The sequence below is a fragment of the Diceros bicornis genome, chromosome 4, assembly GCF_020826845.1.
Source record: "Diceros bicornis minor isolate mBicDic1 chromosome 4, mDicBic1.mat.cur, whole genome shotgun sequence".
Lineage (NCBI taxonomy): Eukaryota > Metazoa > Chordata > Mammalia > Perissodactyla > Rhinocerotidae > Diceros > Diceros bicornis.
The window spans coordinates 22,072,506-22,097,709 of record NC_080743.1 but is presented as its reverse complement, the minus strand read 5'-3'; the positions used below and the strand labels follow the sequence as shown (position 1 = coordinate 22,097,709).

General features: G+C 34.8%; 1 protein-coding gene across 1 annotated transcript in view; it reads left to right on the top strand.

Annotated features, from left to right (window-relative positions):
- The window catches only part of COL24A1 (collagen type XXIV alpha 1 chain), a 343,739-nt gene extending 323,688 nt beyond the window's left edge, over positions 1-20,051 (top strand). The window contains exons 57-61 of the mRNA XM_058538420.1: positions 6,990-7,055; positions 7,689-7,857; positions 13,137-13,246; positions 15,358-15,573; positions 18,587-20,051. Coding sequence (XP_058394403.1) covers positions 6,990-7,055; positions 7,689-7,857; positions 13,137-13,246; positions 15,358-15,573; positions 18,587-18,733 — 708 coding nt within the window. The 3' untranslated portion in view covers positions 18,734-20,051. The remainder of the gene's footprint in view (positions 1-6,989; positions 7,056-7,688; positions 7,858-13,136; positions 13,247-15,357; positions 15,574-18,586) is intronic.
- Positions 20,052-25,204: the final 5,153 nt, after the last annotated feature.

Here is a 25,204-nt window from a genome sequence, read left to right as displayed (position 1 = left end):
TCCATTGGTCTATATGTCTGTGACAGTACCAAACTGGTTTTTTTTCGGATTTTTTTTTTTTTTGTAAGGAAGATTTGTTCTGAGTTAACATCCATTGCCGTTCTTCCTCTTTTTTTTGCTTAAGGAAGATTAGTCCTGAGCTAACATCTCTGCCAATCCTCCTCCATTTTGTATGTGGGTCACTGCCACAGCAGGGCTTGACAAGTGGTGTAGGTCCGCGCCTGAGATCCAAACCTGTGAACCTGGGCTGCCAAAGCGGAGCACACCAGATTTAATCACTGTGCCACGGGGCCAGCCCCCAGTACCACACTGTTTTGATTGCTGTAGCTTTAGAGTAAGTTTTGAAATTTAAATGGGAGGCCTCCAACTTTCTTCTTTTTCAAGATTGTTTTGGCTATTTGGGATCTATACTGTTTTTTATATTTACCTGTATAGTTACTTTTACTAGTGCTCTCTATTTCTTCATGTGGATTCAAGTTTCTAGCTAGTATCCTTTAATTTCAGCTTGAAGGACTCCCTTTACTATTTTTCTAGGGAAGGTTTGCCTGTGATGAATTTTCTGTTTTTGTTTATCTGGAAATGTCTTCATTTTTCCTTCATTTTTGAAGGATGCTTTTGTTGGTTAGGGAATTCTTGGTTGACAGTCTTTTTCTTTCAGCACTCTGATTATGTCATCCCACTACCTTCTTGCCCTAATGGTTTTTTGTGAAAAATCAGCTGTTAATCTTATTGAAGATCTCTTGGGAATGATGAGTCTCTTCTTCTCTCTTTCTGCTTTCAAAATTCTCTCTTTGTCTTTAGCTTTCAACAGTTTAATTACAATGTATCTAGGGGAGTTCATTGAGCTTCTTGGATGTGTAGATTAGTATTTTTCACCAAACTTGGGACATTTTCAGTCATTCTTTCTTTTTTTTTAATTGAGGTGTAATTGACATATAACTTTATCTTAGTTTTGGGTGTACAGCATAATGATTCAATATTTGTACATATTGTGAATGATCACCACAATGAGTCTAGTTAACATCCATCACCTCACATAGTTATAAAATTTTCTTTCTTGTGATGAGAACTTTTAAACTTTCCTCTCTCAACAACTTTCAAATATGCAGTATAATATTATTAACTATAGCCACCATACTGTACATTACATCCCCCTGAACTTATTTATTTTATAACTGGAAGTTTGTACCTTTTGACCCTTATATCCATTTCACCAGCCCACTGCCCCCAACTTTGGCAATCTGTTCTCTGTATATATGAGCTTGGGGAGTTTTTTATGTTGCTGTTTTTAGATTCTACGTATAAGTGGGATCTTATATACTTTTCTTTCTCTGTCAGACTTATTTCGTTTAGCATAATGCCCTCAAAGTCCATCCATGTTGTCACAAATGGCAAGTGTTTCATTCTTTTTTATGGCTAATATCCCATTATGTATATGTACCACAATTTTTTTATCCATTCATTCATGATGGCCGCTTAGGTTGTTTCCATATCTTGGCTATTATAAATAATGCTGCAGTGAACATGGGGGTGCATATATCTTTTCAAGTTAGTGTTTTTGTTTTCTTTGGATAAATACACAAAAGTGGAATTGCTGTATCGTATGGTAGCTCTATTTTTTATTTTTTGAGGAAGCTCCGTAGTATTTTCCATAGTGGCTGCACCAATTTGCATTCCCACCAACAGTGCACAGAGGTTCCCTTTTCTCCACATCCTCCCAACACTTATTATTTCTTGCCTTTTTGATAATAGCCATTCTAACAGGTGTGAGGTGATATCTCATTGTGGTTTTGATTTGCATTTCCCTGACGATTAGTAATTTTGAACACCTTTTCATGTACCTATTGGTCATCTCTTCTTTGGAAAAATGTCTATTTAGATCCTCTGCCCATTTTTTAATCAGATTATTTGGTTTTTTGCTATTGAATTGTATAAGTTGTTTATATGTTTTTGAATATTCACCCCTCATTACATATATGATTTGCAAATATTTTCTCCCATTTCATAGGTTGCCTTTTCGTTTTGTTGATGGTTTCATTTGCTATGCAGAAGCTTTTTAGTTTGATATGGTCCTGCTTATTTATTTTGGCTTTTGTGGCCTTTGATTGGTGTCAAATCTAAAAAATCATCACCAAAACTGACATCAAGGAGCATACCACCTGTGCTTTCTACTAGAAGTTTTATGGTTTCAGATCTTACAGTCAAGTCTTTAATCCTTTTTCAGTTAATTTTTCTGTATGATGTAAGATAGTGGTCCAGTTTCATTCTTTTGCTTGTGGCTGTCCAGGTTTCCCAGCACCATTTATTGAAGAGACTGTCCTTTCCCCATGGTTTATTCTTGGTTCGTTTGTTGTAAATTAATTGACCATGTATGCATGGGTTTCTTTCTGGGCTCTCTCTTCTGTTCCATTGATCTAAGTATTTGTTTTTATGCCAATATCATACTGTTTTGATTACTATAGCTTTGTAATATATTTGGAAACAGGGAGCATGATGCTTCCAGCTTTGTTCTTTTTTCTCAAGACTGCTTTGGTTATTTGGAATCTTTAGTGGTTCCATACAAATTTTAAGATTGTTTGTGCTATTTCTGTGAAAAATGCCATTGGAATTTTGATAAGGATTGCATTTAATTTGTAGATTGCTTTGGGCAGTATGGACATTTTAACAATATTAATTGTTCCAATCCATGAGCATGGAATATCTTTTCCTTTATTTATATCTTGTTAAATTTCTTTCATCAATATCTTACAGCCATTACTTCTTGAAATATTTATTCTTTCCACCTCTTTTTCTCTCTCCTCCCCTTCTGAGAATCCCATTATGCATATATTAGTATTCTTGTTGGTATCCCATAGATTTCTGAGTCTCTTCATTTTTTCATTCTTTTTTATTTGTACTCCTCTGACTGGATAATCTCAATAAACCTATCTTCAAGTTCACTGATTCTTTCTTCTGTCTACTGAAATCTGCCATTGAGCCTCTCTAGTAAATTTTCATTTCATTTATTGTAACTTTCAACTGCAGAATTTCTATTTGGTTCTTTTCTATAATTTCTATCTCTTTATTGATGTTCTTTGTTTGGCAAGACATCTTTTTCATACTTTCCTTTAGTTTTTTAAACATGGTTTCCTGTAGTTCTTTTAACATATCTAAAATAGCTAATTAAAGTCTTTTTCTACTAAGTACAACATCTGGGCTTCCTCAGTGTTCCTCAGTGACAGTTTCTATTGACTGATTGCCTTTTTACTTATATATGGGCCATTCTTTAATGTTTCTTTGCATGTCTTGTAATTTTTTGTTGCAAACTGGACATTTTAAATAGTATAATGTGGTATCTCTGGAAATGAAATTCTTCCCCCCAACCGCAGGGTTTATTGTTGTTGCTATTTGTTGTTGTTGTTTGTTTGTTTAGTGACTTTTCTAAATTGTATAAAGTCTGTATTCTTTGACATACATGACCACTTAAGTCTCTACTCAGTTGGCTTAGTGGTCTGCTAACGATTGGAGCTTGATTTCCTTAAATGCCAGAACCAATAAATCTCCTGGTTTTTGCCAAGTGTCTTTGTGTATGTTGGAGCATCCCTTCAATACTCAGCCAGGCAATTGACAACCATACCTTAGCCTTAACATCCTGATTTTACAGAGACTGAAAGTCAGCCAGAGGGGAGAGCTTAGGGCCTTCTCGGGTATTTATTAGCATGTGCACAGTCCTATGCATGCACATGGACTTCTAGATTCCCAGGAATATGTCAGAGCTTCTCAAAGTCTCTATAGACATGTCATCCTCTAGCTTTTCCTTATAAGCATTTTTTTAGCCTATTGTTTTCCCCAGCTGTTTTCCACTGTGTCAGGCAGCCACAAAGTTAAATAATTCCCTCTAAATGTTTTTGAAAAATGCTCCTGGGGAAAAGGCTCTTAGCATTGAATGATCTCTGAGTCAGATAAAATAAAGATAACCCTACAATTGGTGTCTTCCAGCGAAGTACTAGACAGGTCAAATAATGGAAATGGGCTTCGAAGCAACTCCAATCCCATTTTGCTCCCTCCTGGGGCTTCTAGGCTTCTTGTTTTTGCTGTGATTACAGCCTGCTGGTTTTTAAGGCTACCACAGAGCTGGAAAGAGAGACATGGGACTAGGGCAGATAAAGCTCCACAAAGCTCATTGCCATTACTCAGATTCAGCTATTTTTCTTAAATAAATGCTCCCCAGATATCTGCAAGCATTTTGATAATTTCCATAATCCTGAAAAACTTCATTCTGACATTTTGTTCAGTTTTCTCTTTGCTTTTGTAGAAGAGAGAATACTGGAAGGTCATTACTTCACCATTTTTGCTGTCTCTTAAGTCTCTAATCTTGAGTACACATCTTTTTAAAATTCTGTGTAACGAAATGGAAGAACATATAAAGCACTTCTACTGCATACTGAAGTAAAGTGGTTGTCTCAAATAAGAGCAGTTGTGTAATTGTTTGAGTTACAAACTGAGCTAGCTGCTTTTTTCATGAAACACCATTTTTACTTGACAGACTAATGGTGTTATTCAGACATGAGTATTTGGCAGATGTTTTCTTGAGCATGAATGAAATGAGCCTGTCATTTCAAGGAAAATTACTGACAGAATTTGATTTCAATGCTAAGTTTCAAACTTTCAAGCAAAAATAAGAATTGGGGAAAACTTATATATACCACTATGAGTTTGACAGCTTCCTAGTACTTATGTTTTTCTGATGACATTGGTGATGATGTTAATGAATGTAGTTTTTTGATATTACATAAAGAAATGTGTCAGTATTTGGAAGATCTGCATAATTCCATGAACCAATATTTTCCCAAAGGCCAATGCATGACATTAACAAAATCATCCATAGGTAAAAGATTCTTTCACAGTTTAAGATAGACCAATAGATTTTAATATAAAAGAGTACAAAAAGTTCATAGATGTAGTTTCAGATTTCACTTTTCAACTAACCCTTAATAAACTACCATTTGTCAAGTTTTGGTATAGTATCAAAGAAGAATATCTGTAATTATCTGAAAAGGCTACTAAAATAATCATTTTTCCAATTGCATCTCTCTATGCATAGCCTTTTTCCAACTGCATATCTCTATGCAGTTGGAAAAGGCCAGATTTTCCTCACATATTTCAACTAAAATAACATATTATAACAGATCAAATACAGAAGCAAATATGAAAATCTAGCTATCTTCTATTAATCCAGACGTTAAAGATATGTACAAAAGTGTAAAAAAGTGCTACTCTTCTCACTAATTTTTTTATTTAGAAAATACAATTATTTTTCTTAAAAAATATTTTATTCATATTAACATATAATGGGTTCATTGTTATTGTAAGGCAATTAACACAAATAGTTTTTAAATTCGTGTTTTAATTTCTACTATGATAAATTTCAAAAGTTATAACTCACATAAATAAAAGTACTTCAAAGCCCTCAATGATATTTAAAAGTACAAAAAGTTCCCAAGTCTAAAGAGTTTGAGAACTGCTATACTAGATTTTCTAAGATCAAAGCCCTAATCACAAACCAAATGGAAAATATAAAGGTGGCTATTGTTTAGTACTTAATTCAGTTGCCCATGTTTAGTGCCAATATTTTTGTGTGACCCATGTCGAAAATCTGCCCATTCATGCAGGCATGATGGTCAGAATTGTTTAATCTGCACAGAACTTTTTAGGCTGACCCTTTCTGCTTCTTGCATAGGCCATGCTTCTCTATCTCATAGCCTTTTTGCAAGGTTGTTACCTCTGTCAGGAAAGCTCTCCTACCCCTTCTCTGAACAATTCTTATTTACTCTTCAAATCTCGGCTCAAATGTCACTACCTCAGGGAAGCCTTTCCTGATCTATCCCTTCCAAACCTCTTATATCCTCCAGATTTGATTAAGACTCTCTAATTTCTCGTAGGTCCATTCACTTTTCTTTCATAGCACATATCACAACTTGTAATTTTGTAGTGTTGAGATTATTTGATTAATGCCTTTCTCTTCTTCTAAACTTCAGCTCCACAAGAGCAAGTTCCTTTTTGCTTACCATTTTATACTCAATATGTATAACAGTGTTTGGCAGTATATATATGCAGAATGAGTCAATTATTTTCCAATATGAAAACCACATGTTGATGCAAGGAAGAGTGCATTTTATTGATTGTCCCATCATTTTAAATAATTTTTCAAATTGCCAACCATGAGTTATGAAAGATCTGTTGAAAACACTTTCTATTGTATGGACCTCCAAGTAAAAAGATATCTTAGCAGTACAATCACTCTGAATGAAATTAGATTGCTTGATTTGCTTACACAGATGCTATTTCACAGAACTTTCTCCCAACTCATGCTTCTTAGTTTCCAAGCTTTTTAAAAAATAAAATACAAAAAGGCTTTTACTAATGGTTATGCTGATCCTTTCTCTAAAAATATCTTTTATTAAATGCAGGAGGAGATTGGATTCGTGCTGTATTATTTCTTTTGGGACTAATGGTACATTTTCCAACTTCAGAAATTGTTTTTAAGACCGCAGAGGTATCAGATTAAACTAATGTGGTGACTACCTCAGGACAGTAGTATTTTATTCTATTTTTCTTCCAAGAATGTAACTATTAAAAATTACTACAGTTATTTATTCTTCACTTTATAATTTATTAACCGAGAGGATCATATTTTATTCTTCTTCCATTTAAGTAACTTTTGTGTTTGTTTTCATGCAGCATAGACAAATAGTTTTTCATTTGAGGGCTCTAGACTTTGACCCTATTTTAATTAGGAGACTTTTGAGATTTGGATAAAAGCAGCATATTGTCCTTTCAGCTAGCCAGGCAATATTTGCAAGATCTGTGTAACCATCAGAGTCACAAACCCCCTTCAGATAATAAGTCTAGTATACTTTAATAGCAGTGCTCTCAGAGTTTACAGCCTTTCCTTGACAGCGCTCAGTGTTGATCTTAGTACTAATCTCAAATGGTTTTGTTTTATACAGAAACAAATGGATATCAATGCTGCTATTCAAGCCTTGATCAAATCACATACTGCCCTACAGATGGAGGTAATATATCTGGCTTTATTTACATTGGCACTCTCAATATACAAATTAAACAGAAATATTTTCCAGAGTCCAAAATATGGCTTTATCTCAGAGATTGTATTTAAAACAGATTGAAAATAATAAAGCCATTTTTAAGAACAAAGTAGGCAATTTTAATAAACAGAAATATATGCATAGAATGTTTTTTAAGGAAAACCTTTAAAACAAAAATACAATATTGTTTAAGGATTTTTTTTAAGTAAGGAATTAGATACTGTAGAAAAAAGTAGTTAAATGAAGTTAGCCGTTTCTTAAAATGGGATCTATCATCACTACTCATTGTTCTTATTTAAATTCTAATTTTTCAATGTATAATTTTTTAAGAAACATTATACAGTAGGCATAGTAAATGTTAAGTTTTATGTCAGCTTGAAAATTAGACTTTTGAGTGTAAATTTAATCTCTTATTTAGGATCAAGATTAATAAAACATACACATATGCCTAACTGTTCTTTACATTCTACTGCCAACTCGTTGCACACAATAGGAATACATTTTTCTTCTGCCTTGATCCGTGTTAATCATTAGGGTTACACACTGGTGATGGTGACTCCATGCTTTTTTGCTAATATGATTCTTATGATGACTTGGCAGAGCTACCAGAATACTGAAATGACTTCGATTGACTACAGTGCAGAGATATTCAAAACTCTGAACTACCTTCGTGATTTAGTGCACAGCATCAAGAATCCTCTTGGCTCACGAGATAATCCAGCACGAATCTGCAAAGATTTGCTTAACTGTGAACACAAAGTATCAGATGGTAAGTTCTTGGTTTCCTCAAACTCTGATGTCTAATTTCATTTCATCATTTCAATGTGTTTGAGATTTGCAGTGTATTCATTCCAAATCTTAGTTATTTTGATAAAACACTGGCAGAAGGCATTTTAAAGTCATCAAGAACCAAATACTCTTAGAGGGAGACATGCTTCTGATATCAGAGTATCCTTTCCCAAGGATTCACGTTACAAAGGTCTTCTACTACACAGCCCTACTGATCCCCAACTTTTCTCAGCCTCCCCTAACTATATCACTTGCTTACACTTTGTGCTTGGAGCGTGTCATATTTATGTTAACAGCTAAAATAGGAGGGGTTGACCTTGAGTTGACAGACAGGAGCATCTGTCAGGACCACCAAAATTGGCATCATGAAGAAAGATATCATGCCTCCACTGCACCTCTTAAAATTATAATTTTTACAGAAAATGGAATTTAAATGCCTCATTTCAGAATCAGTGACTATGAAGATGGAGTGGTTTGTTATTCTTGGAAGTTTTTTATCCCTACACTGATACCCCAAAATCCATTAACCAGAGGTGCGAAAATGAATTTAGAGTAGAACCATCAAGGAAAAGTTTTAAAGCGAATGGAGCAGTCATTATTACCTGATGCTAAGTATGAGAAACCTTATCTGATACAATATGTCATTTAATTTTAATTTCTATTGAGTATATGGTCAGCTGTACAGTCAATATTAGTAATCATTTTTTGCTGAAAACTCTAGTCCCAAAACAATGATGCAATGATTTGGAAAAAAAAAAACAAAACTATGTATGTCATTCTGTAGGGTGAATAGTAGTCCATATTTTGTTTATTTTAATTTTATATATATATACACACACCACACACACACACACACATATTGATGTCCAAAAACATCTGCTTCCATTCTAGAAGTGCAATAAAAATATTTATTTTGTTTATATTAATGAAATGTTTAACTTCTATGCCCTAGATTACCAGAAAAACCAAAATAATATTTACAGTTATAGCTGCCTATAGTATTTCTAAGTTTGATTTTTCCCCATATTTAAGGGTATAAAAATGCAATTCTATAGACTTGAAAGGAACAGAGACATTGTAAGACATACAAATCACTGAAATCTAATTCAAGGTCTGCCTTCCTTGTAGGAGAAATAGCTAAGTGGTGTGGATTGCAAGGTATCAGAAAGGTCTTTATGCCCAAAAATACTTTCACCACTAGGAGATGGTAAGTGCTGTAGAGAAATACAAAACAGCAGGAAAGGGGGATACGATAGAAAGTTGAGTGGGGGGTGAAGTTTTAAATAGAGTAGTTTGCTAAGGCATCTCTGAGAAAGTGACATTTGAGCAATATCAGAAGGAGGTAAGGGAACGAGCTACAAGAAGCCTCAGGAAAGAGCTTTCTGGGCAGAAATTGAAATGCAAGGCCTTGGGTCCTGAGAGTGTACTTAGCGTGTTCTAGGATTAGCAAGAAGGCCATTGTGACTAGAAGAGAGTGCATAAGGGAGAGAGTGGTGGGAAGTGAAGTCAGAAAGATATCAAGAAACCAGATTATATAGGATCTTATAGACTACTCAAAAGACTCCGGCTTTTACTGTGAGTAAGAAGAGAAGCCTTTGGAAGTTTCTGAGCAAAGGAATGACATGATTTGACTTAGACTTTTAAAATATTACTCTGGATGATGTATTGTAAATATAATGAAAACAAGGGTAGAAGAAGCCACTGAGAAGGCTGTTGAAATAATCCAGGTAAGAGATGATGATGGGTTGGACTAGAGTTGGTAGCAGGGGAAGTGATAAGAAATGGTCAAATCTTTGGATATGTTTTAAGGTAGAGCCCACAGTTTTTGTTGACAATTTGGATGTGAGTTATGACAAACACAGAGTGATAAAGGATGGCTGTAAGGTTTTTGAGTAAGAGACTAGAAGGAGGGGGTTGCTGTTAATAGAGATGGAGAAGCAAGTTTAGAGAAAAGATCAGGTGTTCAGTTTTGGTTATATTTAGTTTGAGAAGTCTGTTAGACATTCAAGTATGAATGTCAAGTAGGTAGTTGGCTATTCAAGAGAGAAGTCCTGGCTAAGGGTAAAAATTATGAAGTCATTTGCTAAATATCAATCTAAATATTGATATCATCTAAATATCTAAATATCATCTAATGCCCTGAGACTGGTTAAGACTACCTAAAGAGTAGGTAAAGAAAGGAGAGAGAAGAGGACTAAAAACTGCGCCTTAGGGCTCTCCAATGTTTAGAGATCAGGGAGATGAGGAGAACTAGCAAAGAAAACTAAGAAGCTATCCCCAAGATAGGACGAAAACTAGATGAATGTGGAGTAAAGAAAATGCTTGCCCGAGGAGGACAGGATCCACTGGGTCAGTATCAAGTAAGGTGAAGATTGAGAAAGGCTACTAGATTTAGCCATGTAAACATCTTTGATGATCTTCACAAGAGCAATTTAGAGGAATGGTAGTGGTTAAAACTTTATCAGATTTTAAGAGAAATTGGAGGAGCCAGAGAGTTTCTACTCCCAGTGATGAAGCAGGTAATTCAAATTGCCTGGCTAACTTGAAAAAAAAAAAATTTAAGTTAAAAGCATCAAACAGCTAACAAAGTAGTGAGGAATTTTCAAGCCAAGATTTTGAAGAAGACAGCAGAGAGATGAACACAACACTTAGAGCTACTTTTGCTCTGGGTATGTTCAGAAACTGAGTACAGTCATGCACCACATAACGACATTTCGGTTCAACAATGGACCGCATATGCGATGGTATTCTCATAAGATTAGTACCATATAGCCTAGGCGTGTAATAGGCTATACCATCTGGGTTTGTGTAAGTATACTCTGTAATGTCCACACGGTGACGAGATCCAGTGAGGCCGGTCAGCCTGGTTGTGTTTTTCTCCAGCCACATTTAGCTGTGCAGATACAGGCACAGATTAGGCACAAAATTGGACTAATGCAAGGTTGAGGTTTTATAACTCAAGAACAATGAAGTGAGGCGGGGCAGAGATGTTAAGGAAGTCTCTAAGGAAATAATTACAGTAAAGGACTATGGGTTTTAAGCTGGATAGGAAGGGAAGTAAACACATGATTATGAGGGACAATGAAAAGTGGTTGTATCGATGGATAGTAGAATTTTTGGAATGGAAATGAAGAATTTTTAGAGTTACGACTCTTGAGGGGATGAACTGTAAAGAGAAAAGAGGTGAAATTATGGAGGAATTCCAGTTGTAGATAATAACAAAGGCTTGGCTATGGCCTTGGAAGTTAATGGTTAAAGTACATGGGGGGGCGGGGGGGCACGGGAAGGGTATAAGAAACTGAGAGGCCAAGGTGTTGAAAGTATCATCCATGTGGATTTAAAATCGCCAAGAATTAGGTCATAAATAGGTTTCCTGAAAGTGATAGCCAGCCAAAGCTAAAATCTTCAAAGAAAGAAAGTCGACGATTACAACAGGAAGAGGTAATGGAGGACATAATGTGATGACAGTAGTTTTACCTTGGAGTTGTTTTAGGGGAAAAGTGGGTAAGTGGTCTGGAAGTGGCAATGAGGAGCAAGAAAGACACCATCCCGCCCCAGGCACCATGCTATAGAGGCTGAGGCAGAATTTGAAAGGGCAGCAAGGGAAGCAGTGTCCTCAAGGGAGAGCCAGTTTTAAGTTAGAACATTTAAGCCTATAAAAGATCTATTAGGGTATAATGCTTTATTTATAGCTCAGCGTATCCTGAAAAAATTATGAAGCACCTACCAGTTTACCGTTGTGCAACATAATGCCTGAATTCAAAGCATTCCACTCCATATAATAATGAGAGCTTGCTTGAGGAAAAACTTTTTATAAAGAATTTGTTAGCTCACATAGTAGGTAGGAAACTATTTCTTGGAAGAGAAGAAATGGTGAGTGAAGGTATGTGTTTACACCGTTAGATAAGAATGGAAGCCTGCATCAGATCCTGGTGATAAATCCAACTCTAATTTCTACAAACTACAAAATGTTCAAAATTCTGAGGAAATGGGAAAAAAAGGGACGGGGGGTAGGATCTCTTTCACCCCATTTCTTCCATACGTCAATAGACCAGTCGTTCTCCAAATGTGGTCCCTGGACCATAGTTAAATTTTGTTGAAATGCAAATTCTCAAGCCCTGCCCCAGACTTAATGAATCAGCAACTGTGGGGATGGGGCCCAGCTATGTGATTTAACATGGTTCTAATGCCACTAAAGCTTGAAAACCACTGCAACAGAGGACAGTCCCTACTATTGGTGCTATCAATTCAGCAAGTATTCGCTTTGAAGAATTAGTAGAACAGTAGAGGGGAGAATAGTCAAGGATGTTTTGGAAGTCTAAAATGATGGACCAGTCCTCTGGATGAGCTAGAGGAATCTTTGCTGTAGGGTAAAGGTGGAATGGCTGAGGATTTCTACCTATTGTAGAAAACAACATTTGACAAATACTGTTTGATTGTTTTGCCTTTTTAATGCAAGAAACCAGAGCTACCTCATTCAAAAATTTCTGCCCTTTGCATTTGGAATAAGGTGCTATTTTAATATTCTGAACCTGTTAACTCTGGAATTAAGATGCTAGCTCAATACTGTTTCAGCCTGAGTATTTCCTGTAGGCTAACTTTAGACCCCATTTGATTCTCCTAGGCACTTGGTGAAAGCAAAGATTGGCAGGCTTACACCAGCTGTAGGGACTTCAGTTTTTCCCACTTACAAATCTGATGAAGAAAACACAGAAATGATAACCATTTAATAGTACATTTTTCTTTCTGAAAACAAAAAATGTTTTATTATTTTTATTTTAATTATCATAAAGATATATTTTACCTCAGGGAGATTGAAGAAGTTGTTTCTATTTTTTTTAAAAAAAACTTCATTTTTAAACTCTATAATGATATAGAACAGAAATATACACATATGCCACATTAACTGCAACTTTTCTATTAACTATGTAACTTTAGACAATTCACTTTAAGCTGATGAGCTCATCTTATCTGTAGAATTAAGCAATAAATTCAGGCATTCTATCATTTTTTATTAAAATTATGAAATGCCCTTAAGTTGATGTGTGTGAAAAATACAGTATTTTCACTATCAATTTTATATAATGCTTGCAGCTTTCATTCATCCACTAAATGTAAATATCTTTATAATCTTCTGAGTTTTTTACAGGTAAGGCTGTGAAAATAGATATTTAAAATATTATGATAATTTGTAAGTATGTTTCAAATGTATTTTAGCGTGGCATTTAAATATCTTTACATTTTACAATAAACTAATAGGAAAATACTGGATTGATCCAAATCTGGGATGCCCTTCAGATGCCATTGAAGTTTTCTGCAATTTCAGTGCTGGTGGTCAGACATGTTTATCTCCTGTTTCTGTGACAAAGGTATGTAATGAATTTTAGAATTTATGTCGGTACTTGCCCATTATCAGTGAACAATGATGTTTAAAATTCTGTCACCTTAAATAGTTATGAATTTTATGAATGGAAGCAAAGTATCATTTTCTACCATATATAAGAAAGAAATGTTTTGTTTTTTAAAAATAATCCTAGTAAATCTTGACGTTTTGATTGTTTATTTTTGTGATTGGCTTACTCTACTGTCTGTGCTTTCATAACATTTATGAAACCTAAAGCTTAACCCATAACATATATTGAAGATATCAAAACTGCATTTCTTTTTTTTTTTTGGTTAAACCAGCTTGATATTACCCAGAACTTATTTCTCTTTGACAAAGAACTGATGCACGTGCCTGCTGTGTGCTCTAGCCATCATAAAAAGGCAGCAGCTAAAATGTTCAGTCTGTTAGTCTCTCTAGCCACTTATCATTAGACTGTCTCTCCTCTGAAAATATCCCCCTTCACTAACCAGGGTGATTCCCCGGTTCATCTCAATAGGGATTCACTATTATTGCCCACAAAGCAGATGAGGGAAGGATTCTTCCATTCGGAGGGAATCCGTGTACCTCTAATGAAGAGCAACATGATAATCCTACTTCCAAAATATCCACATGACCATCCTCATTCCCCTGGATTTGGCCCAGGATTTTTATTTGGATTATCATAGAAGAGAAGGGGGGAGGGGTGTGCACAGAAGATAGGAGCAGTGAAGGAGCTGCACTGTAGTTCTTTCCTTGACTGAATCAATTCTCCCGTTTCTCCTATTCATAAAGACCTGAGAAAGACTGGGCAGGCAGTGGAAAGAACAGTAGACTTGGAATCAGGGACCAGGGTTCTAGTCTTTATTCCTCTACTAACCTGAGAAATGATCCTGTGAGCCACCAGAGAGCCCACCCTGTGCCAGGCACTGTGCTAGTGAATGGCACTTGGCACCTCACATCCTCAGAACAACTCTGTCATGTTGGTACCATACCCAGCTTTACCAACAAGGAAACTAAGGCTCAGAAAGGTTGAATGTTTTGTGAGTTTGTGATTCTCGTCTGTAAAGTGAAGGAATTTGAATTACCTAAACTCTAATGATCCTTGTGATGGTCCTTCCATGTTTTCATCCTAGGCCCTTCCTTTGCCTTCCTCTCTTTTCCTAAGGCTTTACGTTTTTTTGTTGTCATTTCTTCATTTTTTTTTTCCTTCTTTGTTACCTCATAACTGATACTTTTCAAATTTTATGTTTCGAGATTAATATAAATTTCTCAGTAGGAACCATTTCTATTCACTTATGTTATGACCATACCCCCACTTGAATAATGCTAAAATAATAGTAATAATAATAATGTCTAAAGCTATATAAAATTCTGCTTTCTCGTCCAAGCCTGGAAAATGTGCAGTCAGACCTCCTTGCTCCAATTTTGCCCTAATTGTTCACTTTATTAGTTAATACTTGTTCATGCATTCATTCATTCAATAAACATTTGTTGATAACTCACTGCATGACCAGAACTATATTAGGGACTGGCAACACAAAGAGTAAGATTCTCTCCTTGTCTTTAAAGGTTCTCATAGTTAGAATTACTCAACCAAGTTATTATTATAACTTGTAACTTATCTTTGGAAACTCAAAAAAAAATCTTCAAATGAAAGTATAGACAGAATTTTAGGGTTTTATGAGAAAATTATTAAAGCATTAATCAACAATAAATTATTAATGCAGATAACATTATGAAAAATATCTACTAGATATGACTAGATATTGTCATATCTAGTAGCCTAGTGATATGCTGAAGCCAGCTCATACTAGCTCAGGAGAGCCTATTGTTAATATCTCTTCCCAACTCCATGTTCAATGACACCATCTTGATAGCCTGAAATCAGCCATGGTCATGAAAATCAGAAAACGCTATAAATCAGGAATCCCCCCCACCCCACCCTTGTAAGAGCCAGTGGTTAAGCATTACCAGAACACCACTGACTGGCACTTAGATGCCAAGAAAAGTAGTTTTCTCAAGGCTGCCTTTCAAGGACTTTCCTCAAGTTTCCCCAAACTATAAGTTTCTCAGTTGCCACATCTTATAATCTGCATATTGTTTCTATGACATTAGTTGGAGTTTGGAGTTGGGAAAGTCCAGATGAACTTCCTTCATTTATTGAGCTCAGAAGCCACTCACATCATCACCATTCACTGTCTAAACACTCCATTGTGGACAAGTGCTCAGACAAGCGGCTCAGGATTGCCTATTGGTTTTAAGGGATGGAATGGCCAGATTTTTGAAGAAAACACTCTACTTGAACCTAAAGTGCTTTCAGATGACTGCAAGGTAAGGGAATGACACTTTTAGAATTGTTCAATATAACTAACTTAAAATTGATAAAACTATAAAATTAAAATAATGAGATTAAGACTTTGCAAACTGCAGATACAGAAAAGTAGTAAGTTTTAATGTACCTGATTTGTAATAACCATACATTTTTCAGAATCAATAATTTGCTTATATCATACCAACATTTGTCATACCCATTGGTCATCCATGGATTTTTATATGCAAAACAGGTGTTAATACATAAATTTAATTTTTATTCCCCTATGAAATAATTATATGACACCTGGATAGATAGATGATAGATAGATAGATAGATAGATAGATAGATAGATAGATAGATAGATAGATAGAGAAGGCATATAGATAAATAGATTTCTTTCATATATTTTCACTACTGGGATTCTACATCTCATTACTTCATGGAAGACAGGTTATAGAGGCAAGTCAGTTTTATTTCATTTTGTCAGTCCCTATACCTGATACCAAATATGGGAGTAATTGCAGATTGACTGGCCCTACCAATCAATAATTGAATCGTAGCCCATTTTAAAATTAAATAATGAATGTTATGAAAAATACATAATTTTAAAACATTGTGTTATAGAGCAGATGTTGGCAAATTACAGTCCACAGATTAAATCCAGCCCACCACTCATTTTTGTAAGTAAATGTTATTGAAACACAGCCACACTCATTTGTTTACTTGTTCTCTATGGCTTTTATCACACTGCAATGGCAGAGTTGAGTAAATGTGACAGAGACTGTATGGCCCACAAAACCCAAAACATTTGCTATCTAGCCCTTTACAGAAGCGTTTGCTGATACCTGCTACAGAGAATAGAGCTGTCCACTTTACACACATATCATTAATGACTTTAAGTAGCTTGATTTCCTGTTCTTGTGTACTAAGAAGCCCATGATTTAACGTGTCTTACCATTTCCAGGGGACTCTACTTTTTCATAACATTTCATTTCCAGACAAATAGTGCTTGGGTATTTGAAAAATCATAGCCAAACGGTCAGAAGTATATGGCTCATTCTCTGTAAGTGAAGAGATCAATATTACCAACAAATTCATTTAACTTGTACAGTTTTGTCCAGAACTTTCAGTAACTCACTACTGTCTCTGAGACACAGTCCAAACTTATCAGCTCTTCATTCAGCACTTAGAACAGTCAGACTTCAACCTACCTTTCTAGCTTGGGCTTTCATCAGCTGTCTACCCTAAACTATGGCCCAACTGGTCTATTCATAATAATAATAATAAGATCAACAATTCCTACTACTAGTTATTGGGGGCTTACTATATGGCAGGTACCATGTATTACATGTATTATTTTTTTTAATTATAACAGCTTTGTCAAGAAGTTATTGTCAGTCTCGTTTTATAGGTAAGAAAGTGAAGGTATAGAAAGGTTAAGTAACTTGCTCAGGGTCACGCAGCTAATTAGTGATGGAGCAAGAAATGAACCCCAGGTGTGTACAGCTCCAAAGCCCATGCCACACTATACTGCTAGAGACTTTTAATTGAAATCTCATTTAATCCTCACAACTCTATGAGATAGGTTTTTATTATTCCCACTTTTTATGTGAGGAGAATGGTGGTACCTGGATTTCTATCAAAATCTGTTCCAGGCCAAAATCTGTGCACTTAAACCCCATGCTAGGCTTATTTTCACAACCACCTTCTTCTTTTCCAACTGTTTTTTCTTTTTTTTATGCATGTCATTCTCTTTCTCTGAAATACCCTTTTATAACCAAGTGATAATTCTAGGCATACTTGAACACCCATCTTAAATTCTGAACTCTGAATTCACAAAGCTTTCCCTGACTACTCCAGTTGGAAATGAGAATTTAGTGCTCATCGTCTACATTGTTTATATTGCACTTACCATATATGGTCTTGTATTGTGGCATTTATTTATGTTTCTCCTCTCTCCCACTAGATTTATAAGCTGCTAGAATTCAAAACCCAGAACTAATTTATTCGTCTTTATATTTCCCAAACACTGTAAGAAAATAGAAGGTTACATCTTATTCAACTGTGACAAATGAACCTAGTGTTCGATAAATATTGCTTGAAAGACTTACTGAGTTAATCCAACAGTGTCTTACACCCAGAACTCTAGTTCTAGATATCACACCAACCCTATGACTTTAGTCATTTATCTTCAGTTAGCTTCAATTGCCTTAGCTTAAAATGGAATTTATAGCTTAAGTAACCTCTCAAGTTTCTTTAGATTTTAAAATTTATAACATGATAATTCTGTGAATAAGTGAATAAACTCTTCTTGAATAAAAAGCTTTACAAAACTAGTCAATTGTGTTTCTCTATTTTGTCTTGTTGAATCTCAATCATAGGACTATTTTATGATATGTTTCTGTTCCATAGTAGAATTTATCAGAAGCAAAAGAGCACACTGTAATAAGAGAAAAGGAAAGGCCTAGAAGGAAGAGAAGAAAGAAAGAAATTATATAACAGTAACCTCAAAATGGAAAAAAAGAGACCTAAAAGATATTTCAACAAAATTATAATTTACTTCTGACTGAAGAGACTCTGGTTACTTCCTGCCTAAAGTACAGAGAGGCTGAGATAGCTCATTCCCTTTCATCCAAGAAAAATGCCCATCCTGAAGAATCAGTCCCAAATAACGGAACACAGAACAGATGGGTATTACTCATATTAAGAACAGTTCAACCTTTTAATTCATGTCTGTTCCAATGATCCATAGGCAACAAAAACAGAAGCCTAGCATTAGCCTCTGAAACTGAAAAATCAGAACACACAATGCTATTTAGAGAAAGGAGTAAGGCCATGTTTTCAATTATTCATAGTAATTGTTACCATTTATGGAGCACTTACTTTGTGCCAAACATTATTCTAGGTACTTTATATTCATTACCTCTAATCCTTAAAATAAATCTTCATTGTCTATGAAGGGTCTTGTCTACTGAGAATGACTGCTAATGAAACAGTTACATATTAAAGTATTGTGTTCTTATTTTACAGATTCAAGATGGCAGCTGGCATAAGGCAAAATTCCTTTTTCACACCCAGGACCCTAATCAACTTCCAGTAATTGAAGTACAAAAACTTCCTCATCTAAAAACAGAACGGAAGTTCTACGTTGAAAGCAGTTCTGTATGCTTTCTCTAAAGTCTCTGAATTAGTTCCGAATTCACGCTGTTGGCCAGGTAATTGCTGCAGAGGGAAAAATATAGACAGAAAGATACTATCATTATGAAATGCATGGAATAAAGCATTGGCTAAATCTTAAAGAATCTCAGGAAGAAAAAGACTTCCTCCTAAGAAGGAGAAAAGGCATTTTTTAAAGGACTTTAATTGATAAAGTATTTAATTCTTTTAAAAATTATATTGTTCTGAGCTTTCTCAGAGAATTCCCTAGAACTTAAAATTTATAAACATGGAATTCTTCAGGGTATCCTATATTTTTTGACTGTCTCAGAGCAAAGTACCCATTAGACAGCTGGAGATGCAGAGCACTATGGAGCAATACTGGCTAATGCTCCCAAATGTGCATGCTTCTGTCTAAAAATTACAAGCCACAGTCTAATGTGTCTTATTTTCCCAAATACTAAGCTGTGTTCAGGTCCCCAATGGGCATAGACATCTTAGCTGGTGGTACACTACCTCTTACGTGTTGCCTTTTTGTGTTGCTTGGTGCTCTTTCTGAAACAAGGTGCTTGTGGCTTTCGTAAACTATTTTCTTTTTTCGTCTTTGTCATTCTTTAAGAGTGTATGTACTGGTTACATCAAGATGTGTTTTGGTTGTTGGTACTCATTTTAATTTGTTTGGTCACACACTTAATAACAAATAAAATATTATTTATGTGAAGTTCTTGTTTTATTTTAAAATTCTCTTTGTGGTTATGGAATCAAAGCCAGCACATTATAACCTGTGCTTCTTCACGAGAGAATTGGGAGGTTTCTTTTGTTTTTTTATTTTTTAAATTGTTGTAAAAAATATTAAAGGCCAGCTACATCCAGTAGTAGGTTTGAGTTAGAGTTTGGGTGTTGTGATATACATACTATTTTTAAAATTCATGATCATCTGGAATGATACTTTGTGTATATATATTTTGTAAAGTTTTTATTCAGCAAATCTTTTGAAGTTGCTGCTGTTTTAAATTATAAAAGCTTTGTATTTCTGCTTCATAGAAATTACATGTTTTTGTAATATTCATTGATTTTCTTTCACTGTTCTTAAATTTAATGTGTTGAGACCTAAAAGAATTCAATTTACCAGTCTTTAGAGAAAGATTCAAGAAAAAGATCAGTCCTTGCCATTTAAAATAGACTCAGCCAGTTCAGACGTTCCTTGTTGTCAGAGAAATGTTAGTTCAGTATTAAAAGAAAAATATTATACCTTTTGGTATATAGAAAATCTTGTACATCCATTATAAACATACCTTTAGCCACAGCAAACCATACTTACCTATCTATAATAAAAATGTGCTTTAAATCTTTTCTGGTAGTATTTGTTTTTCTTCTTTTGTTACCATATCCTTTTATTATATATGATAACACCTCTGGCATGGCCCACTGTGCTATATATATATTTACATTATTAGAAAGTATCTGTTACATGCCTATAAAAGGATTATAGGGCCTATTTCCGATTTGTACAAAATGATATCATGGCACAGAAATAAACTCTCTCGTTTATGGTCAACTGATTTTCAACAAGCATGCCAAGACCATTGGATGGGAAAAGGACAGTTTTTTCAACAAATGGTGATGGGAAAATTGGATATCCATATGCAAAAGAATGAAGCTGTACCCTTACCTTACATCATATACAAAAATTAACTCAAAATGGATCAAAGTCCTAAATGTAAGAGCTAAAACTGTAAAACTCTTAGAAGAAAACCTAGGGGAAAGGCTTCATGATATTGTGTTTGGCAATGATTTCTTGGAGATGACACCAAAAGCACAGTCAACGAAAGAAAAAGATAAATTGGACTACATCAAAATTAAAAACTTCTGTGCATCAAAGGACACTATCAAGAGAGTGAAAAGACATTCCACAAAATGGAAGAAGATATTTGCAAATCACATATCTGATAAGGGATTAATATCCAGACTATACAAAGAACTCCTACAACTGAAAAATAAAACAAACAAAACAAAAACAAGCTACTCAATTGAAAAATGAGCAAAGGACTTAACAGACATTTCTCCAAAGAAGGTACACCAAATGGCCAGCAAATGAAAAGATGCTCAATATCACTAGTCATTAAGAAAATACAAATCAAAACCATAGTTAGATACCACTTCACACCCAGTAGGTTGGCTATTATCCAAAAAAAAAAAAAGGAAAATAACAAATGTTGGTGAGGATATGGAGAAATTAGAACCCTTGTATATTGCTGGTGGAAATATAAAATGGTGCAGCCACTGTAGAAAATAGTTTGGCAGTTCCTCAAAAGTTAAACATAGAATTACCATATGATCCAGCAATTCTATTTGCCTATATACTCAAAGGAATTGAAAGAAGGGACTCAAACAGATATTTGTACGCCAGTGTTCATAACAGTATTATTGAGAATAGCCAAAAGGTGGAAACAACCCAAATGTGCATCAACAGATGAACTGATAAATGTGGTATGCACATAGAGTGAAATATTTAGCCTTAAAAAAGGAATTAAATTCTAATATATGCCACAACATTGATGTACCTTGAAAACATTATGCTATGTGAATTAAGCCAGACAAAAAAGGACAAATATTGTATGATTCCATTTATATGAAGTACCAAGAATAGACAAATTCATAGACAGAAGATACGATAGAGGCTATCAGAGGCTGGGTGAGGTGGGAAAGGAAAATTATTTGTAACGAATCCAGAGTTTCTGTTTGGAAGACTAAGTTCTGGAGATGGATGGTAATGATGGTTGCACGTTGTACTTAATGCAACTCAATTGTACACTTAAAATGATTAACACAACCAATTTTAAGTTATATATTTTACCGCAATTTTTTTTTTTTCTGAGGAAAATTAGCCCTGAGCTAACATCTGTTGCCAGTCTTCCTCTACTTTATATGTGGGTTATTGCCACAGTGTGGCTGATGGGTGGTGTAGGTCTGCACCTGGGATCTGAACTGCAAATCCAGGCCACCAAAGCGGAATGTGCTGAGCTCAACCACTACACTACAAGCCCAGCCCCCAAAATTTTTAAAAATGGGGCTATGGCAAAAATGTCTGATTTCCTGCTTGAGGAACATAGAAATGTTTTTTAAAAGAAGCAGAGGATGATTCCAAATGAAGGAAACCATAGTTTATACTCTAGTTTCAATCTACATGCTATACCTTCTTTTCCCCCACAAAAAAACTTATTTCAGAAACATAAATGATTTTCCTAGATATCACTTGAGATATATATAAAATAGAAATACCTTACTCTATGTTTATGTTTTGAATTCCTGAAATATTAAATTTAAAGCAAACTTTAATCAACTTAATCATAGGCAGTATAGTATAGTGGTTAAGAGTGTTCTGAGAATTAGCTGTGTGACTTTGGGTATGTTATATATTCTTCATTGCCTCAGTTTCTTCACTGCAAAATAGGGATAATAAATGTAAAAATCTGTATTAGTTAGAGTTCTCCAGAGAAACAGAACTAGTAGGAGATATAGATAGATGATAGATATAAGTAGAGATATAGATTTTATATATAATAACATACAAATAATATTAAATTATAATATACATAAAAATATATATTATACATAATTTAAATGTATAATATATACATAATTTAAACAAATTATATTTATGTATAATATATTTTTATTATATGTGTATACATTATATGGAGATTTATTATGATGAATTGGCTCACACAGTTATGGAAGCTGAGAAGTCAAGTCCCACAATCTGCAGTCTGCAAGCTGGAGACCCAGGAAAGCCAGTGATGTAATTAAGTCCAGAGGCCTGAGAACCAGGGGAACCAATGATTAAAACCCAGTCTGGGGGCTGGCCCCGTGGTGTAGCGGTTAAGTGTGCCTGCTCCACTGCCGGCAGCCCGGGTTCGGATCCCGGGCGCACACCAATGCACGGCTGGTCAAGCCATGCTGTGGCGGCGTCCCATATAAAGTGGGGGAAGATGGCCACAGATATTAGCCCAGGGCCAGTCTTCCTCAGCAAAAAGATTGGCATGGATGTTAGCTCAGGGCTGATCTTCCTCACACACACAAAAAAAAAACCCAGTCTGGGGGCCAGAGAAGATGAGATGTCCCAACTCAAGCAGGCGGACAGAAAACAAAAAGGGGCGAATTCCTCCTTCTTCTGCCTTTTGTTCTATTCGGGCCCTCAATGGATTGGATGATGCTCACTGACGTGGAGGAGAGCAATTTGCTTTACCAAGTCCACTGGTTCAAATGCTAATCTCATCCAGAAACACCCTCACAGACACACCCAGAAATAATTTTTAATCTGGGCCCATCAAATTGACACATAAAATTAACTATCACACTATCTCACTTGGTTTTTGAGTGGATTCAATAAATTAACATGGGAAAGTACTTAAAACTGTGCCTGGCACAATGTAATTACTCTGTATACATTAGCTGCCGCTATTGCCTTCATCATTCTCGTCATCATCATCAACATCACTAAAGATTTAATATTCCATGATAAACTCCATGATAGTCATCACCAAAGGAAGTTGTGGTAAATCCTTTAATAAAATAATACATCTATTTTAAATACATCTGTGCCATCTCCATAATTTATTTTGTTAGTATAGATATTTTATATTTTTATTATACATATTAAATATAAAGACTTTCTAAAAATAAGGTGCAACTGTAATTATACATAATTACAAAATGTGCCTTGCTTTTCTCCCCACTTTTGTATATTAACACAGAAATTACAATGGTCATTATAAGGTAAATATCACAAATCTTTCCAGTAACATAAAATCATAGCAGGAGGACAATTGAACTTAGAGGCAGAAAACTTAAATTCAGTTCCGACCCTCCCACTCATTGTTTTTGGGTACTTGGTTAAGTCACTAATTTTCTGTTTCCTTATCTATATTCGGCAGATTTTCTATCAGTTATGAGAGAGGTGTGTTAAAATCTCCAACTATGATTGTGGACATGCCTGTTACTCCTTTTAGCTCCTACTTTTTTACTTTATACATGTAATTGCATTTACAATTGTTGTATCCAGTGGTGTACTGGTAAATATTTAACAACTAGCTCTCCAAGGGGAAGAAGAGAAACAATCCCTAATTTGTAGCATTTGCCAGTTTTCATGGTGTAAATACTCAGACCATGCCAATTTTAAGCTACTGTTGTGTTATTAACTGACCATGAAATTGGGAAGAGATGCACATATTGGCTCTTGCAAGCTGGTCCATGTTGGCTCCTGCACTGGTGATAGCATCCAGTTAGAGTAATTACTTTATCATTATGAAATGTGCTTTTTATCTCAGGTACTGTTTATTGCCTTCATGTCTATTTTGTCTTTTATTAGTATAATTATACCAGCTTTCTTTTTGTTAGTGTTTATATGGTATATCTTTGTCCATCTTTTTATTTTTAACCTTTCTGCATCCCTTTGTTTAGGCATATCTCTTGTAGTCAGCATACAGTTGTATTTTTGTTTATTTTTAATCCATTTTGACAATTTTAGACTTTTAATTAGAGTATTTAGTCTATTTACAGTTGATGTAATTACCATTAAATTTGCATTTAAATCTGGTATTTTACTATTAGTTTGTATTTGTCTCATCTCTGATTTGTTTCTTTTTTTCCTTCTTTCTTGCCTTCCTTTGGATTGGTAAAATATTTTTATTATTCCATTTTCCCTCTTTTAGCTTGTTGGCTATACATTTTTTAAAAATTTCTGTTAGTGGCTACCCTAAAGACAATAATAAGCATCCTTGACTTTGTAGAGGCTACGTAAATTAGTACTTTTCCACTTTCCAGACAACTAAAGGATGTTACAAAATTTTAATTCCACTTATCTCTCTCTGACATTTTGGCATGATATTGTTATGTATTTTAATTCTGCACATATTTAGAATCCTGCAGGATATTATTATTTCCTAATATTTTAAACCTACAATATTTATTTAGTTTGATCCACCTGTTTACACTTTCTTGTGCTTTTCTTTCCTTCCTTCATTATAATGCTTTCATCTGGGATAATTTTCCTTCTGCTGCACAACTTACTTAAGTATTTCTTTAACAAATTGTTTCAGTTTTTTGTTTGTCTAAAAACTCTTTGTTTTGTCGGTAGGAATTTTTGCTGGGTGTGGAATTCCAGATTGTCATTTATTTTCTTTTTAAAGATGTTGTTCTGTTGTCCTATAGCTTCCATTATTTTTGTTGAAAAGTTAGCTGTCAATTTTGGTTTTGCTCATCTGAAGGGTTTTTTGTTGTTGTTGTTTTGCTTTTAAGATTTTTTTTTTGTCTTTGGTTTTTAACAGTTTTACTACAATGTGCTTAGGGTAGTTTTCTGTGTAATTATTTTCTTGGGATTCAAAGAGCTTCTTCAACCTGTGACTTGATCTCTCTGGTAAGCTTTAGAAAACTTTTGGCCAGGATTTCTTCAAATATTACTACTGCTCCTTTGACTGTTCTTTCCTTCTA